This window comes from Hydra vulgaris, chromosome 11 (genome assembly GCF_038396675.1).
Source record: "Hydra vulgaris chromosome 11, alternate assembly HydraT2T_AEP".
Lineage (NCBI taxonomy): Eukaryota > Metazoa > Cnidaria > Hydrozoa > Anthoathecata > Hydridae > Hydra > Hydra vulgaris.
Genome location: NC_088930.1, coordinates 24,681,249 through 24,702,230, shown reverse-complemented (window position 1 = coordinate 24,702,230; position 20,982 = coordinate 24,681,249). Strand labels below are relative to the sequence as shown.

The 20,982-nt window shown below is 29.4% G+C and overlaps 1 protein-coding gene across 1 annotated transcript in view; it reads left to right on the top strand.

The window, feature by feature from the left end:
- The window catches only part of LOC100206584 (MKI67 FHA domain-interacting nucleolar phosphoprotein-like), a 28,293-nt gene that overhangs the window by 2,052 nt on the left and 5,259 nt on the right, over positions 1-20,982 (top strand). The window contains exons 4-5 of the mRNA XM_065810533.1: positions 590-696; positions 13,592-13,702. Of these exons, the coding sequence (XP_065666605.1) occupies positions 590-696; positions 13,592-13,702 (218 nt within the window). The remainder of the gene's footprint in view (positions 1-589; positions 697-13,591; positions 13,703-20,982) is intronic.

Sequence of the window (20,982 nt, the reverse complement as noted above, 5' to 3'; positions counted from 1 at the left end):
TTGAAAATTTGTAGGTTGTTTGAGTAAAAAAAAAACATAAAGATGGGAGAGTGTTCCAAAGGGTTGAAGATACAGTAAAAGAATGAGCTGAATGGCGAGTCAAACGAGAGTGAGATTTAGTCAATGGAACTAGAGATGATAATGGTTAGAAAGAAATGATTTGATAATCTCAAAATCTTTCCCAGATATACATGCTTTTTCATTATTTTTTTTATGTTAATTAACCTCCCCAAGGCCATGAAGGCCACTACAGTCGATGAGACTGCATTATTTGTGGTTACAACCCTCTTTTAACTCTTTAACTCAAATCTTGACAAACAAGGCCGCTGCACAGAGAAACTTGTTGAGTGCAGTACTACCAGGAATGTGGTGGGGTTGTTTATATAACTGTTGATTTTTTACACATAATATGAAAATAATATTACACACAAAAAAAAATTCAATGGTTTTTAAATTTTGTTGTATTTTAAACAAACGTTTTAATTATTTTAAGTATTTTAAGTTAATTATTTTTAATATTTCAAGTATTTTAATATTTAGAATAAAAAATTTTTCTTGCATTGTAAATCATTTCTATTATTTTTAAAAGGCCAATTTGTACCTAATGAAAAATTACATCCAAAGGTATGGAAAGGATGCAATAAAAAATTTGTATGGATAAACAAAGCAAAACTAGCTCGACAAGTACACAATAAGGTATACTTTTTCATATTCATTCCTTCGAAAAAGTAATGTATGTTAGGCAAGTTATTTGTATGAATCTATTTGATAAATTGTTTCTGAAATATTTGGAAACCTCACACTGCTTACTGCTAGATAAGTTAAATAAATAAAATTTGTTTGCCTGTAAAGTTAAATAATTTTTTACCTCTTCTATTTTGTTTTAATTACAATTATTTCTAAAAAGTTCTGTGGGCAATACTATAAACAGTTTGAAGATTTTATTGAGAAAAAGAATCTTTTGTAAAAATATAATTTATTAAATTTTTACGTAAAAAAATATTTAAATACAAAATATTTCTTGTTGTTTGATAATTTTTATGAAAATAATAGATTAGTTTGTTGCAATAAAACATACATTACCGACAAAAAGTTTGAGGCAGGCTAGGAATTTTTAGAAATAAGTTAATAAACAAGCATTTTCAAGTCTAATTTATACTTTAATTAATGTTTACAAAAACTAAATATTATTACACATTTTTGATCAATTATTTCCAATTTTAACTTGCGTTTTCTAGTTGTACTCGCACCAGTTTTGATTTGTCAAAATAATCAGTTATTCAGTAAATAGCCCACTGTTAAGAAATAGTGTTATTAATACCTTTACTAAAATGACAATAAACTTTGTGTGTGGTATTCTTTTTTGTAGCAAAATGAAAAATAACGAGCACAGAATTTTGATATTTATGATTTGGCAAAAATTATAAACGAAAGGAATTGAACATTCCTGAAAGAGAAAGAATTCAAGTTTATCATGAAGAAGGTTATTCACAAGTCGAAAATTTAAAAAAAATGAAAATTTCAAGATGTTGTGTCCAAAGGACATTACAACAACACAAAGAAACTGGTAAAATGCAACTAGAAAACATACTGGAAGGCCTAAAAAAACTAATAAATTACCAGATAGAGAAATAAAAATGATTAGTTAATCAAATAAAAGGTACACCGCCAAAAAAATCAGGTCTTTGTACAATCAGTTTAATGATCTTAAAATTAGCACTTCCACTGTGAAAAATCGATTGAAGAAATTTGGCTTGCATAGGCGTGTAGCTGCTCGTAAACCATTATTAAGACCAATTAATAAGACAAAAGGGCTAAATTGGGCTAAAAATGATCAACATTGGTCAATTGAAGAATGGAAAAACGTCCTTTGGACAGAAATTTTTGGTTCAAAACGTCGTGTTTTCGTGTAAAGATTTGCAGGGGAAAGGTATTCGGAAGAATGTTTAATACCCACTGTGAAACATGGGGGTGGATCTGTGGTTGTTTGGGGATGTTTTGGTGGGGGAAATATTGGAAACCTACTTAAAATTGAAGGAATTATGACAAAAGAGGTGTACATAGACATTTTAGAACATCAAGTGCTGCCTTCTGGTGAAAGGTTATTTTCTGATCAGTATGTTTTTATCCACGATAATGACCCGAAACATACCAGCAAAATCTGCAAAACTTATTTAGCAGATCTTCAAAGCCAGAAAATATTAAAATTAATGGAATAACCACCAGAATCACCAGATCTTAATCCGATCAAGTTGTTGTGGGAAGAACTTAAAAGGAATGTGCAAGAAGAACAGCCATCTTCTTTGAAAGACCTTTGGCACATATTGCAAGTAAAATGGGACGCAATACAACCTGAAAAACTGTCTAAATTGATTGATCGTATGCCAAGGATCTGTACAACTGTAATACAGAATAAAGGTGGTTATTTTGATGAATCAAAAATTTAATTAAAACGCTAATTAAAAATCATTGATCAAAAATGTATAATAATATTTAGTTTTTGTTAAACATATTAATTAAATTAGAAATTAGACTTCAAAAAGTTTTTTTATTCACTTATTTCTAAAAATTCCTAGCTTGCCACAAACTTTTTGTTGGTAGTGTACATTTTAGACATTTTATTACATTATAATAATTGTTGCTCCAAAAAAAATGTGTAAATATGGATTTAATTTTTTCAAATGATGGCTTAGATTTGGATTTATTTAATATGATAGTTTAATGCTCACTCCTTTAATGAAGATGTTCTTGACTTGGGACTTGATACTGTTCTCGAAAAACTTCATTTTTCAAGAACAGTATCAAATCCCAACTCAAGAACCAAATCAAGTCTCATATTAGACTTTTTAGAAACAAAACTTAAAGATGATTTGCTTTGTTAATCAAGCAAAGTATTTCAGTTGATCTAAACAATCAAAACATGTCACCAAATAATGATATTTCTTTATTTTATTGGCACAAACGTTTTTTTTTATGTTATCAGTTACTGTCTTTAACAGCACTATTTATCATACTCTCCACGGTATTAGAGAGAAGTCTTTTTCAATGTTTTTTTCAAAATTTCTAGTTTATTACATTTTTAAGTATATTAATTATGCTTAGTAAAGAGTCATTATAGCTGTTATCTTATAAAATTAGGTTCAACAAGCAATTATAAAGTGGCCCAATGATTCTTTATACTTACACAAAAGTTTTTGGAAGGTTTTTCCTGTATATGCGGTATTCTGGATGAGTCTTATATAATCCTGGTTAACCCTCCCAATGCAGACTAAGGTTTTCTAATTGCTTGCCATCATACCCATTGCTTGACAATAATTGCTAAGATGGTATGTGGATTCAACCCTTTTTTTTTTTTTGCATCAATCAACAATCCTGGAAAGTGACATGATGCAACATGTAGGTCTGTTAATAAATTTAAAATGTTTTGCAATTATTGGTGCGCTAATGATACAAATTTGTTATATTGCAAAAGTGACAAAAAAATAAACTATTTGATAACTTTTGAACTAACAAATTTTAACCTTCGGAACAAATTTGAAAAAGGAGAGTTTCTGTTTGATGGAGCTGTTATATTTTCTGACTTAGTGTTTCCATGTTGAGGATGGTTTATTCCACCTTTTCCCAATGATCTATATGGTGCTCAAAAAGATTTCAAAATAACACATAAGAAAACCAGAAATATAATTGAACATTATTTTGAATTTGTCAAAAAATTAATGTTGTGATGACTTATTGGTTGTGACTACTTGTGAAAAACCAAAATAAATTCAACTCTGCAAAACATCAATGTTTTTACATATTGCAATTTTTTACATATTTTTTTTGGTTGAATAAACTTCATAGCAACAATCCTTTTTAGTTTATTCTATGAAAAATCCACATGTAAAAATAAAAATAAAAAGCAAAAACTCATCTTAGATTAGTTTTGATTTTAAAGCGCTAGTGATATTACCAAAACCATTAAAAAAACATCTTGAATTGAGATCTTTAAAGCTTAATTTTTATCTAAAAGGTTTATTCCTTTTTGTTTGTTTATAGCTTTGGATCAGAAAAGTTTTTTTTTTTTTTTTTATTCTGATCGGACTAAACTAATTATTGGTCATTTAGAATCCATAATAAGTTTAGGTTTATGAACTGATCTACAGGGTTTTAACACCTAACATTGTCAAATAAAATTTGTTTTTACTTAAAATGTTTAAAACTAAAACAAAGAACATCTATTAACTTTTAAAATAAAATCTTTTTTTTTAAAAGCATGTATCTTAGTGTTATATATCTTAGTGTTTAGTTTTTATGACCCTGCAATGTTTACAGCCCTCTCAAATTGAGGTGTTTAAAGCTTTATATGGTCATAGTTTTTGAAAAATGTGAGATTATTGCATGAAATTTGAAATTTGTTGATGAATATAAATTTAGATAAAAATAATAAAGAAAGTTTATTTTATAAACTCGTTGCTCCCGCGTTAATAGCTGAGTGGGCCCAAAAATTAGGGGTTTTTTGTTTCCAAGCTCTTATCACCCCAATTCTTTTTTGATATAAGCATAAACATACAAAATTTTGGAGTTTGCACAATACCTGTAAGTGTCAAAACTCAAACATCTAAAAATCCAGTGTACACCACTGATATGCATATATATATATATATATATATATATATATATATATATATATATATATATATATATATATATATATATATATATATATATATATATATACAATAGTGGTCGGCTACATTTTTTAAAGTTTTTTAAATTATTAATGATTTCTGGCATTGCTATTATTGATACAAATCATTTTGATTTATTTTGATTTTTGAAGATATTTTAATGGTATTGCGATTTGTTTAGTCTTGCCAAATGCTTTAAATTTTGAAATACTAAACAAATCGCAAAATTTGTGGTAGATGCTTGAGTACACCACAAAAAAACAGATTTTTAAAGAATATTGTTATTACTGAGTCCCACACAGCATCTGCAAGATAATCACAACTTGTTGTGGAAAAGGGTATTACTATTACTTTGAGAACAATTAGGAGAAGGTTGTGTTATGACTTTGGTTTAGTTGCTAGAAGACCAGATAAAAAATCTTTATTAACTCCAGCACAATTGCAAGCTAAGTGGGAGTGTATTTCAACAAATTAAAAGCATGGGCTATAATTATGTTAGAAGATCTGTTGGAGAATGCTTATATCTGAATTATACCATAAAAACAGTCAAACATCCTCCTTAAGTTATGGTATGGGGTGCTATCACAGTACAAGATCGATGTGGTATGCACCTCTTTAAAAAATGTAAAAAAGTCAATGCACAAAAGTATTACGTGTGTTGAAAGATAAAGTGAAACTGCATATGGAACTTACTAAAATCATCGTATTTCAGCAAGATTCAGCACCACGCAGCTAAAATAGTTAAGAGGTGGTTTACTGATAATAATATTGAGTTATTATCCAATTGGTCCTCAAGTTCACCTGATCTTAATGTTAGCAAGAACTGCTGGAATGTTATGAAACAGAAAGTTACAGCATATAAGCCAAAATCTGAAGAACATCTCCAAAAAACTCTAAAAAAAGTTTGGACTAATGAAATCGAACCAGAATTTAGTAAAACACTGCATAGTATGCCAAGAAGAATACAAGCAGTTCTTGATAATAAGGGACATCCGACCAAATATTGTAATATAACATTTGAGTCATTTAAACTGTATTTTTGCTATAATTTGGTGCTATAATGATTATTTTATTTAATATTACCAATTAATGATTATTTTTAACCTTTTTTTTTTTTCATTTATTTTACAATTTGTGTTGCGTTTATTCAATAAACAGTTTACAATACAAAATTTTAGTTAATTATATATATATATATATATATATATATATATATATATATATATATATATATATATATATATATATATATATATATATATATATATATCCATACATATATATTAGGGTGGTTCATATTTTTTTAATTTATTGTCACTACTACAAAAAGTTGCTATAATATGAAAATATGGAGTTTTAATTTGTATATATATACAGTATCGGACAAAACGAGTGCAACCAAATAATGCAAATTTAGTTTCTTTATATAAAAGTGCTGCATTTTATCAATTTAGAGAAATAACTATGTAACTGTTTAGAGACAAAGTTCTTCAAGTTTTATTCATCACAAAGTTCATTATTTGTGCACGAAAATTAATAAATTATTCAAAAGTATTAAAAAAAAGTTGATTTCCTCCTGGACAAAATAAGTGCAACTCGACAAAATGTTGACCAAGCTGTATTTCGCTATCATTATTTCGTGGCGAATCCTTTGTTTTCGATCACAGCCTTGCATCTTCGAGGCATAGATTCGATCAGGTGATCAATGAAACTTTGTGGAATTGCTGTCCAGGCCTTTTGGATTTGTTCAAACAATTGATCCTTATTACGAATACCTTCACGATTAATTCTGCGGTTGACGATCTCCCACAGGTTCTCGATAGGGTTGAGATCCGGAGATTGAGGCGGCCAATCCATTATCGATAGGTGGTTGTCTTGAAACCACTGCTTGACTACTTTTGCCGTGTGTTTCGGATCGTTGTCTTGCTGAAAAACCCATTTTATTGCCATATTCCATTCAGCATGAGGTAACATAACATCTTTCAGGATATTTTTATACATGAAACGGTCCATTATTCCATCGTTTCGATGTATTGGACCTAGACCGTTAGCAGAAAAACACCCCCAAACCATTACATTGCCTCCACCATGCTTCACGGTCTTATGGCAGTAACATAAATCGAGGTGTTTTCCGGCCGGTCGACATACACGACAAATGCCATCGCTCTCAATGATGTTGAACTTTGATTCATCACTGAACAGGACAGTTCACCATTTCTGCACATTCCAGTCAATATGAGATGTAGCAAACAGGAGTCTTTTCTTCTGGTTTTTTAGTGAAATCGGCGGTTTCTTTGCAGGGCGTCGAGAAAACAATCCGGCTTCAACAGCACGTCGCCTGTTTGTTCGGTCCGATACAGGCAGCTCTAATTGCTTTTGTATCTCGACTGATGATATCCAGGGATCCTTCTAGACGGATCTGACAATCATAGAATCCTCTCTAGAAGTGGTGGAACGCGGTCTTCCACCTTTGTTATCTGCTGCCAACTTCCCCGTAGAACAATATTTGGAACATAGTCTTGATACGGTCCATTTTTTCACGCAATATTTATTACAAATACTTTTTTGTGACATTTCACTTGCGTAATCGCCAATAATTTTCTTTCTTAGTTCCAATCCAAGATTGTCAGGAGCCATTTTTGCACTTGAAGTCATAAAAATAATAAAAATAAATAATCACGCTTCTCAAGGCTTACCGTGTTACATTTACCTTGTGATGATACAATAATGCTCTGTGGAGCACAACGTCTTGGTTGGATGTGGACTGTATTGATGTAATGAAACATTTGTTGTATTTCACTTCTTGTATTGATGTTCTTCGATAAAACACTTTGATAAAATTCACTTCGATAAACTGTCTTGATAATACTGACTGATTGACTTCCATATACTGACTGAATTACATGTCGATTTACATGTCTCTTATATAGTAAAATGAACCTGTGTGAACCTGTTCTGGAAGATTCTCGATGCTTCTTTTCGATGCTTCTGGAAGCTTCTGGATGCGTCTGGATGCTTCTGAATGTTTCTAGATACTTCTGGGTGCCACTGGATGCTTCCAGATGCTTCTTCTGGAAGCTTCTGCATGCTTCTGGAAACTTCTGGATACTTCTGGATACTTCCTTTAATTATTAAAAAACATCCGTGACAAAGACATGGACCAGACTTAAGAAAATGAAACAAACCAAAAAAGTTGCACTTGTTTTGTCCGCTCCAAAATAGCACTTGTCAACAAAATTCTGCCTGTGTGCTGTCACCTGTCAGCTGATTGCTCATGTCATGGCATGCTATGACTCCAGACTCCTGAACTGTTTGCTGTCGTAGTATTGTTCGTTTCGTTTTTAAGACATGTAAAATTAGGAACACTTTTTAGCATTGTTCGATGTTGGTTGCAAATGTTTTGTCCAATACTGTATATATATTTTGGCAACCCCGCCCTCAACCATATGGTAAACATATGGTTGAGGGCGGGGTTGCCAGCGATATTATATAACAGCATTCTGAAAAGCTTGTATAAATTGGTTACTGATACAAATTAATTGAAGAAGTATATTGGTGATAAGAGAAATTCATCTACAAAACAATTGAAGAAATATATTGGTGATAAGAGAAATTCATCTACAAAACAATTCAAGAAATATATTGGTGATAAGAGAAATTCATCTTCATCTCAGTGCCAGCTTGGTTCTTTCAATAAAGTATTTGACATTTATCGTTGCAAATGTGTTAGTCGTGGTATCAGGGACCGGTTAAATTGCCTATATTTCACCAAAGTTCCTTTTAAGGAATGGGAGTTTTGGCTCAATCAAAAGACTAATCATAAGTTGTAGATTGGCCAGATTGACCAAGAACAACTCTAAAAGCAGAAAATTCGTAAAGAACCGGAAATTTAGTTCGGAAAAAAGAATGCAGAAACATGCCTAGCTTTGTCATTGACAATAATTTTTTCCTGGGAGAGCGATAAAGAAAGGAGTTGTTCCGATGGTAATGAGGAATATGATGAAGCTACTGATTCAGAAGACAGCTCACATAGTGGACACCATCCCAAATATCGCAATGTATTTCTGTACAAAGAACTCTGTCAAAAAATAGAACAAACAGGAGTTAGCAATCAAAATGCATGCAAAATCATTAACGCTTGCTTAAAAAATGTATATCATTTAATTCACCACACTACATATTAGATCCAGCAAAATTTAGAAGATGAAAAAACCTGTGGCAACAAAAATATTTCAAAGAACATGCAGAATTACCCACAGGAATCATTGGAATTGGTTTTGATGGTCGTATAGACAAAACCCTAAAGTTAGTGGAACAGGACGATGGTAAAGTAAGCTGGGCTACTTCTATCAAAGAAGATCATTACGTTATCTGTTCATATCCCAACAGCGTCTACTTTGATCAAATTTGTCCTCAAAGTGGTAAAGCAGTTGATGTGGCGAAAGAAATTATTTCAGTTTCGGACGACAGAAGTTCTCTTGTGACTTTACAAAGTGTTTTTTGTGATGGAACCAATGTAAAAATGGGCTAGAAAAATGATATCATTCGTTTACTTAAAACATCAAGAGCAGTTTTCACTGCACTTGATGGCAGTACATCATCCTGATACAATAGCAATCGCCTAAAAATTATTGCAAAGAAACTGTCATTTAACTTATCTTGAAAATGTTTTGTTGTCAGCCATCAAAGATGAAGACAAGAAAAAAGCAGTCAATGTAGCAAAGAAAATTATTGTATGTAGAAGACAAGATATTACTGATAGTGTGCGAGTTTTCTCTCTACAAAAGATTTCTCTCAACTTTGTCCTTATAATTAGAAATGATCGACTGGTCAAATGGTAATCTCTCTTCCTTCAATTTTATCTGAAGTGAACAATGAAGACCTTTTAATCAATGTTGCAAATAGCACTCTTTAAGTTCCTGATATTCCAGGCCATTCTCAAAATGTTGAACGTCTGGTCAAAGAAGTATCTACAGTATCCAAGATTGTCACAACCTATGAAAAACATCATGGAATGCTTGTTTCCGCTTTAAACTCGAAATTTAAATATCCAAAGTTCGACAGTAAAAAGGACTTTATATAAGGGTTTTGCATTTTCACATTCTTTTTTAGTATACAAATGTAGCTTTTATTCTTTACATGATGTTTTTACTTATTTTTAGATTATATGTAGGTGAATAACAGTGGATCTCATACCCATAATAAAATATAAGCAAAAGTAGTTTTTATTTAGTTTAAACTAAATTAAAAAATGCTAATATTTTTCAGGTAGTCATATTACATGGTGTAGCAACTTTTCCCACTAGTAACGATACAAAAATCAGAAAAATTAAAAATATGACCCACTCTAATATATATATATATATATATATATATATATATATATATATATATATATATATATATATATATATATATATATATATATATATATATATATATATATATATATATGTATATATATATGTATATATATATATGTATATATATGTGTATGCTTGTGATGAAGAAAATTGTCAAGCGTGTTATATCGCGCTCGTAAAATTAGAATATGTTTTCATCGAGCATGATTATGAGCGCTCGAGATAACGTCGGCAAGCGTGATCATGAAAATTGCTGAAGGCGATGCTCATAAAAAGCTTTTTATTTTCTTTATTATCTTTTTTTATTTGTTACATAATTCTTTCGTCAAAAAATGTTTGAATTAGTATCACACTCATGAAACTACTTCGACGAAATAGATTTTTATACTTCCAAACTTCTTGTATATTGTCAGATCGCGATTTTATTTTTAACTATTTATGTTATTAAAAAATAATATCAAACAAAAACTTGTTGATTGATTTCTTATTAATTTAGTATTAAAGTAAAATTTAGTGACTTAGTTTTGCTTTGTTGTTTTGATATATTTATTTTAAAATGTTACGCTGTAAACTTAATCAACAGTTAATCGTTTTTATATTTCTTATTCAAATTAATTATTTAATTTTTTTTAGATAGCTATGTATCTATATTATAGCTATATTCTATCAACTTTCCATTTAATAAATGTTGACATCATTACTTTGTTTTCTTTTCGAATGTCCTTGATGGCAAACATTCTAAACAACAGAATCGTTTTAAATTTGAGTTAAAATAAATAATAGATAATAAAAAACTTATACTATAAACAAAAACTAATTTTAAAAATTGCTCTATTATTAATGTTTATTTTGATTATAAACGATGTGTGGAATATTACAAACAATAAATCAAATCTTACTTGATATTTTCACAAGATTAAAAATACTCAGCAGTTTCTATTTTCTTATGATGGTTTTCTAATTTTCTATTTTTATTTTATTTGCGCATTTTTGTATTCACATTGTGTTTCCACGTCCACATTCCGTTATTGAAATTAGTGACTATTAACAACTTCAAACTGCTCATTCATTGAAATTAGTGACTATTAACAACTTCAAACTGCTCATTCATTGCGTAAGTGCAAAAGAGAAGGACGTGGTGCTTATTATATTTTATATCAGTGCTTTGATAATAGAATATCTTTAATAAAAAATCTTTTTTAAATATTTTATGAAAATAAAAAAATAATCCTGAACTATTGGACGAGCGTTATTTTATATGCTCGTTATAAGTTGAACGAGGGTTGTTTATCACGCCTAGAAGTTTGAAAATACCGTTAACGGGCGTGTTTTACGAGCGGAGCGCAATTGCGCTCGCTTCATCACAAGCCGTGTATATTAGTTCATATTGTTTTATTTATGCTTTTTTTTATTTTTATTCTGATTCACTCCAAACAAGGCTGCAAGCAACCACTATTAAGTTGGGAGTTACTAGAAAAAAAAAATAGAGTTTTAGAGCAAGGAAATGGCTGACAGAAAAATTAAAGAGTTGAAGGTTGTATGAGTCAGGAAATCATGAATATGGGAGAGAGTTCCAAAGGGTTGAAGTGTGTGGAAAAAGCTAGATGAATAAATGTATTTGGAGCATGCAAGGGCAGATACATTATAAGAATGAGATGAATGATGAGTCAAACGAGAATGAGTTTTAGTTGATGGAACTCTCTAGTTTCATCAACTAAAACTCATTCTTGCTTGACTCATCTCTATGAAATCTCATTTAAGCAGCGGCCATGATAGTATTTGTAGAAAAGAGAAAGAGATGCAACTTTACAACGATGGGAAAGAGGCTCAAGTTTAGCAGATAGAGCGGGTCCAACGATTTGATAATCTCAAAAACTTTCCCAGATACACCATATGAAACAAGCTTATGAAGAAACAAGCCAAACTTTGTCAAAAGTCTTAGATAAGTCAGAAGCAATAGCCCTAGCCTCTCTGCCTCCATCTAATGCACGATAAAATTTTTCAGTCACAGCAGTTAGTTTGTCAGCCAAAGTGCGAGAGAATTGAAAACCGTATTGATTGTCTGTCCACAAATTATTTGACTCAAGATGGGATGTGAGAAATTTGTTTATCAAAGACGCAAAGACTTTGCTATTAATAGAAAGAAGACAGATTGGCAAAAATTGGAGAGGTCAGAATGTTTACCAGAGTTTTTGAAAATTAGAACAGTGCTATTTCCAGCAGGCACAAAAACAAAATTTAGTCAAACACTTACTAAATAGTTTAGAGAAAATTAAAGAGAGTTCTGGAGAATAATTTTGTAAGACTGTAACAGGAATGTTGTCTGGACCACAAGCCATAGAAGAGTTTAATCGAGATATGACTTTAGCAAGGGTAGACGGAGTGATTTGAATCTTTAACAATGGGTTAACTTGTTTAATTTGATTGGAAGGAAGAGAATGGCCATAAGATTCGAGATTCGAATTGGAAGAGAAGTTCTTTTCAAATAGTTCAGCCTTATCCTTGGGAAAGGTAATAAGATCAGTCCCATGAAAAAGAGATGGAATGTTAGACCTCTCTTTGTTAACAACACTGTTGTTGACATAATCTTAAAGTTTATTAACCAAATACCTTAGTATATACCACAAAATTTATGCAAAAATTTATATCCATAAAATTTATGCAAAATTGTTATATCAATGTTGTTAGAGCATAATAGGAAAAGTTAGTATAAAGAAATTTTAAAAAATAAATAAATTTAAATAAAGAAAAAAGATTCACTATAGTAATATTACCAATAATTGTGAACCAAGTTGTGAATAAATATTAATCTTTTATACATTTTTAACTTCTATGTCTGTTATGCATTAGAATAGGTAAGTCCTATACAAATATAGTGCTAATGTTGTCATGCTGTTTGTAAAGTAATATATAAATCAAATTTAAATCAGAAATTTAATAAATAAAAAATGTAGAAAAAAAAAAATTTAAGAATGTTAATTATGTCTAAATTTAAGAATGTCAATTATGTTTAAATTTAAGAATGTTAATTATATGTTAAAGAATGTTTTAAACTTTTATAACTACAAACAATAGAATTTGTTTGTATGTGTTTATAGGAGCATTATATCATTACCATTATGTTTACATAACATGCACATTATGTCATATATGTCTCCATACGATGCAGATTATGTCGTATACATATATATATATACATATGTATATATATATATATATATATATATATATATATATACATATATATATACATATAATGCAGTAGTGGTATAATATAGTAGTGGTAATATATATATCTATATATATATATATATATATACATATATATATATATATATATATATATATATATATATATATATATATATATATATATATACATATAATGCAGTAGTGGTATAATATATTGTCATTATTCTTATTATTATTATTATTGTTGTTGTTGTTATTTCATATTTGATATCAACCTTTTTTTATTTATCTATTGTTATTTTGTTTAGTTAGATTAAAAAAAGTAAAGCACATTTAATTTTTAATGTTTCAAAACTTTGATTTCAGCGTAAAACAAAAGAAGCCTCTCAAAAGGCATTTGAAAGATTAAATAAACGAGATAAGAAGAAAAGAGAAAAGTTGTTGGCCTGTGGAATAAAGTTTGAATTTCCTGGATATGTAAGAAAAATTCTTTTTTTAAAAATGTTTTTCTGCATGTGGTTCTGATATAAAACCCCCATTTTAGTTGTGTGGTGATCAACTGAATCTTGTTTTTGTGTCTGCTAGAAAATGATATCAGTAGTTCCAATTTTTAAAAACTCTTTTGTTAATATCGTAGAGATGATTTTCTTCCGGGAATTCTAAAATATCATTAAAAACTCCCTTGAGTTTCTGGAATTTTCTAAATGTTTTTGCAGCTGTTAAGTAATACAAGTATATTATACAAGTATATACTAAGAACCTTATATTTTGCTGCAAAGTATTTATCTATGTCAAATAAAATGCAACGTTTGCATGTAAGCAACTATATTTTCTATTACTAAAATTTTCATAAAATTGATCTATATTTGCAATGATTTTTTTTTTTTTTAATTTTAATTCTAAAATTAGTTTTGGAATTAAAAATTAATTTTGGAATTTTAATTCCAAAACTATTTTTGAATATGCAAAGAAAATGTTTAAAGATTCTCATGTTTTGAATAATTTTAAAATGTTCAGAATAACTGCTTCATATGAACTGCCTAATATAAACTACTTCATATGAACTGCTTCATATAAACTACTTCATATAAATTGCTTCATATAAACTGCTTCATATAATCTGCTTCATATAAACCTGCAATAGGGATTAGGTGAAGCTTTTCATGATGAGCTTCCCAGTGGGCACCAGACCAAAAAAAGACTTTTGAAGGTTCAAAAGATTTTTTTTTTTTTTTTTTTTATACATCTTTGCTTCCAACAAGGCTTCAAGCAGCCACTAAATAAAGTTGGAAGTTACTGAAAGAGAAAAGATGAAGATTGTAGAGCAAGATAACGATTGACAGAGGACTTAAAAGATTGCAAATTAAATGAGTCAGGAAAGCAAGATGAAAGAAGTGAATTCCAAAGAGTTGATGTTCGAGGAAAAAAACTAGACGAATAAGCGTTTTTGGAGCACTTAGGAACAGTCACAGAAAAAGGATTGCACTTAATTGAATGACGAGTAACACATAGTAGATGGCACAAGAGACGCTAGCTCTTTAGAGCAGTGCCCATTATAGTATTTGTAGAAAAGAGAAAGAGAAGCAACATTTCGACGATGTGATAATGGTTGGAGGTTGGCTGCAAGAGCAGGTCCAACTATGTTTACAATGCGTTTTTGCAAGACAAGGTTGTCTAAAAGAGAAAGGGCATCATTAGAAGATCCGCCCCAGATATGGCAACAATATTCCATACAAGGCCGGATTTGAGATTTATAGAGATAGAGAATAGAATCCGAAGTAAGAAAGTGACGAGCTCGATAAAGAGATGCAACCTTAGCAGATGCTAATTTTGCAACTGATTTGATATATGGTTTTCAAGAAAGATAGGAAGTAAGAGTTAATCCTAGAAGATGAAGAGTAGGTGACTCATCGAGTACATCACCGTTCATAAATATAGGAAGATCTAAATTATTGCGATAACAATTGGCTGAAAAAAATTGAGTTTTATCTGAATTAAAGTTCACCAGCCACTGTGAGCCCCATGCTGTAGCAGAAGTAAGATCCTTTTCAAGCTCAAATGCCCCCTCCAAGCAATCAGAGGGTGTTGGTTTTTTATCACGACAAGAATAAATGGTAGTGTCATCTGCAAACAATGCCACCTTAGATGAGATAATATCTGGAAGATTAATGTAAATTAAAAAGAGTATAGGGCCAAGGATAGAACCTTGAGGAACCCCTTAAGTTACAGAATAAGAAGAAGAGTGTTGTCCATCGAGGACAACTTTTATGCTACGATTGGAAAGGAAGGATTCAATGATCTTATAGATGTTGCCGGATACACCATAAGAAGAAAGCTTATGGAGAAGACCAGCATGCCAAACTTTATCAAAAGCTTTTGAAATATCAAGAGCGATGGCCTTAACCTCTCCACCTTTATCTAATGCACAATAAAACCTTTCAGTTATTACTGTTAATAAATCAGCTGTTGAACGAGAAGATCGAAATCCATATTGATGGTCAGAAAGTAAGTGATTAGATTCAAGATGAGAAATTAAGTGTTGGTTAAATAAAGATTCAAAAACCTTGCTTATGATAGGAAGAAGACTTATGGGACGGTAGTTAGACAAATCAGATCGCTTTCCTGAATTTTTGAAGATAGGGATAACAGATGCCGCTTTCCAGCAAGCTGGAAAGCAAGACTCTGATAAGCACTTGTTGAATAGTTTTGAGAGTATAGACGACAGCTCTGGAGAACACTTCTGCAAGACAATAACAGGTATGTTATTATAGGGGAGATAGATAGGGGAGAGCAGGATTGGTTGTCTGAGGAGGGATTGAACTCGCAACCCTGTTACCTGCGCCTCAAAATTAGATATCTAATACATCCACATGGCTACACTACTATATCAATAAAGAGAAAAATTAAAGAGTTTATAATATTTTTTGCGTACAAACAAGATTTTTATAGTTTAGTTTATTTCAATGGTCAATAATTTTAAATATTTACTATCCATAACGATTTTTCAAGTTTTGAAAAATAAAAAACAATGTTTGCTACTTTTTATTAAAAAATTATCAATGAAGTAGTTGTCAAACAAATAAACACTGCATATGAAATATTTACTTATTTTATTGTTGCTTTTAAGTTATTTTAATGAAGATTCACTAAATTTAAGTTTAATATTTAACACTAGAGGCCTTTCAAAAAATCATCAGTAGTGTTATTTTTGTTATCTAAATAATGTTTTCCGATTTTTAAACAGGAAATGATAGTTATCCATTGTTTAATCTTTATAACTATTAAAATCAATTTATTATTTGATTTTAAACAGAAATTATCAATTAAATGTGTCATGTTTTTGTTTGTGGAGATGTTTTTCATAGAAAATTAAATTCTTTTTATTTTTGAGTTCAAAAAAACAAAATGTTGGAAGAAAGGTTTTATAATTGTAATATGTGCACGTTGGAAATTTTAAACTTGCTTATCAAATCTATCTGTTGATTGTCCGGTTCTACAACTAGAAATATGTCCATTTGTATGAAGTCTTAAATTATTAGTTTTTCCGGTGTATGTAGTTTTCTTATTGCAAGATAAACATTTTTAATATTACTATTGCAAGTTATATGACACTTTATGTTCCATATGGAACCATTTGATGTTGTAAATGTTTTAACTTCTTGAAGATAGAATATGCATATTTTACAACGATTATCTTTACATTTAAATAATCCTAATTCTTTATCAATAACCTGGAATTTTGCAGAGGTCAGTATTCTTAACAGATTGGGTGGCTGTTGCAATTACTGGCTGGATATTTGAAAAAACCTCCTTTATTCTTACATTTAAAGATAGATTCAGTTATAAAAGGTTGACAGTTCAAGTTGCTATAAAAAGTTGTAATTGAAGGAAAGATTTCTTTAGATTGGTTTTGGGAGCTGGTTCTTGAAGTTGACTGTTTGCAACAAGAACCTTTGTTATTCCAAAAACTTTAGAAGTGACAACTTCTATTTTATGTCACATAAAGAAGAAAATGCAATAAAAGTATTTGACCTACAGTGCCTCAAATCAGAATGTGAGATTCTTACAACAAGAAAAGATAATTTTCTTTCTCCATTACAAAACTTTAGGATGAAATGGCAAGTTTTATAATTAAGCAGATAAATTAATATTTCTATACGAGATGTAAAAAAGAAGATATTGATCAAATTGCAAAAAAATGTACAAAAAAATATGCATCCACTAAAATTGCGTTTGATGAAGATAAAAATAATCAAAATTTAAAAAATTCGATAAAACACCATCAAGATGGTATTATCAATTGCTCAACTTCTATTAGATCAACTAATATCGGTGCTAACCATAAACAAACATCAAATGTAATAGCTTCAACAACTGGCTGAGCCCAACTCAAAAAAAAATACAACCCAAGGTCATCAACCTGTCCATCAAACACCTGACAACATTTCAAATATCTCTTTTTATAAAAGGTCCTAAGTTTTGCCTGACAACCAAAGGAAATTTTTTACACATTGATTCTGATATAAAACGATTCACAAGAAAACTAATACTAAAAGAAAGATTTCATGGAACACATAATATTGATATAAGCATAATAAGAAAAAGTCAAACTATAATGTTAGAACAACTCTACCATTTTATCTCTATTCTCCATTTTAACTCTACCATTCTACCTCTACCACAGAAGAAATCATTTCAAAAATTGAGCGAACCAGTAAAAGTACAATCAGTGGATAACATTACTCAACAAGAAAGGTTAGCCTTAAAACAACTAAAAGAAATTAAAGATATAGTTATCGAAAAGGCAGATAAAGGTAATACTTTAATTGTAATAGACTTATCTTATTACAACAACAAACTAGTTTATCAAGACCACCTACTTTCTTTAAACATTTATGAAAAGGCAAATCTTGAATCAGATAAAATTATCTTTAGAGATCTTACTAAAATGATTAGTAAATATAATTGTCTAACCAAAAATGAAATAAATTACATCACAAGTTACAAATGGAAGTCTTGTAATTTTTATATTACTTTAAAAATTCATAAATGTCATGAATTTATTGATAAAATTTACAAATCAAACTCTCTGTATATAGAAATGAAACCGCCAGAAGAGCTCAAGGGTAGACCAATTATTGCAGGAATTAACTCGCCATTATCACAACTTAGTCAGTTTTTACTCATTAATTTATCTCTAATTGTTGTAAAACAAAGAACTTTCATTAAAGATGATTGGGATTTTTTAAGAAAGATACCAAGAGATTTAGAGAGAGATATCAAATACAAATTTTGACATGTGACATTGTTAATCTCTATACTAGTAATCCACACAAGTTGGGATTGGAAGCTTTAAAGTACTGAATTACAAACATGAAGATATAATAGATAAAAGATTTACTAAAGAATTAATATTAGTATCAGCAAAAACAAGGTATAATAGATGAAACATTTACTCAAGAATTAATATTAGAATCAGCATCTTTTATTTTAAAAAACAATTCCTTTCTGTTTTAGATGAAATATATCACCAAATTGCATGAACAGCAATGGGTACTGATTATGCTCATAATTGGGTTTTTAGAAGAAACAAGAACTTTTTCGATCAAGAAGTTAACAATATAAAACATTTTTATTATAGATACATTGATGACGGTTTCATAATCTGGCCAAAACAATTGGATATTGTAAAGTTTATAAATTCTTTAATTGAAGTAGATAATTCAATCAGTTTTACAACAGGCTAGGGCAAAAAAAAATGGTATCACCTGCATTGAGATTAATTTTTTAGACATATCTATTATTCTTGAAAATAACAATAAAATAAAAAGAGACATTTATTATAAAGAAACCAATACTCATTACTTAAGTTATAAATATCATCATCCTTATCACATTAAAAAAACATCGATTTTAATCTGGCTAAAAAGAATAATTGTTTTCACATTTGATTACAAAAAGGAAAAACAACGATTAGCAGAACTAAAAACATAGCTAAAAGAATGTGATTATCCTGATAATATTATAGAAAAAGCTTTTCACAATGCAAAACTCCAAGGACCAGCTCCCCAAAACCAATCTAAAGAAATTTTTTCCTTAATTACAACTTTTTATAGCAACTAAGATGTTAAAACATTTACAACATCTAATGGTTTCATTTGGAACATGAAGAGTCATATATGATAATAAAGTCATATATGAACATAAAGAGTCATATATACTTGCAATAGTAAAAATGTAATATACTATTTAAAATATTTATCTTGCAATAAGAAAATTACATACACCGGAATAACTAATAATTTAAGACTTCATACAAATTGACATATTTCTAGTTGTAGAACCGGACAATCAACAGATAGATTTGATAAGCATGTTTAAAATTTCAAACGTGCACACAATAGTAATAGTAATATATTTAAATAAGTTCTCTTAGATAAAATGACAAATAATTAAAAAACAAATCAAACAAATTATACAAAAATTTATGGTTTGTGAAATATAAACTTTAAGTAAAAAAAGCAATTGTTATTTCATAGCAAGTAAGTTGATATCAAAATTGGGAAAAAGGGAAAAAAGATTGCTTTCATTTAATTAAAGTTTACAAATTTATCTTTGACAAATCGTATCTAAAAAGCCAATATTTGTAGGTACTAAAGCACGAATTAATTAATTAACGTGCAGCTCATCTTCAGTAAAAGATGTACTGTTTGCAGCTTTTTGCATGCTGACGGCAAGTTATTCCAATCATTGATAATACGATTTGTAAAAAAATTGTGACGAGCATTATAATATGTGAATTCACGTATTAGGACGCTGGAAGATGATCTGCGAATTATGCCAATTGATACTCTCAAAACCGTTTTCTAGCTTAAACTGTTGGATTAAGTCGCCACGTCTCCTGCGAGTTTCCAAAGTAAAAATGTGAGTTTCCAAAGTAATGCAATTATAAAACCTTTCTTTCAATTTTTTTTTCTTTAGAACTCAAAAATAAAAAGAATTAAATATCCTATGAAAAACATCTCCACAAACAAAAACATGACATTTTTAATTGACATTTCCTGTTTAAAATCAAATAATAAATTAATTATAATAGTTATAAAGATTAACCAATGGATAATTATCATTTCCAGATTTAAAAATCGTAAAATATTATTTTGATAACAAAAATAGCACTACTGATGATTTTTTGAAAAGCCTCTAGTGCTAAAAAATATTAAATTTAAATTTATTGTATCTTTAGTATCTTCATTAAAATTATTTAATATTAACAATAAAAGAAATAAATATTTCTTTTGCGGTGTTTATTTATTTGACAACTACTTTATATATATATATATATATATATATATATATATATATATATATATATATATATATATATATATATATATATATATATATATATATATATCAGGGGTGGCCACAAAAAGGCCCGCGGGCCAACTCCGGCCCTCAGCAACCTTTTATCCGGCCCGTCAGTTAATTGTAAAGATAATAAAAAAAACTATAAACATATATAATATTAATAAATTATATAATATTTAAATTAATGAATTTTAAAATATTTTTTGTAAAAAAACAATCGCTTTAAATAATTAAAAATATATTAAAAAAATCCTGCCGGCAATTAATCGCAGGATTTCCGGCACTGCCGGCAATTACCATTTGCGTTTTTTAATTGTAAATGGCATCTTCAAAATCAAAGCAACGAAAAATCGAAAAGGAATGTCGTTTATTTAATGATGAATGGCAAA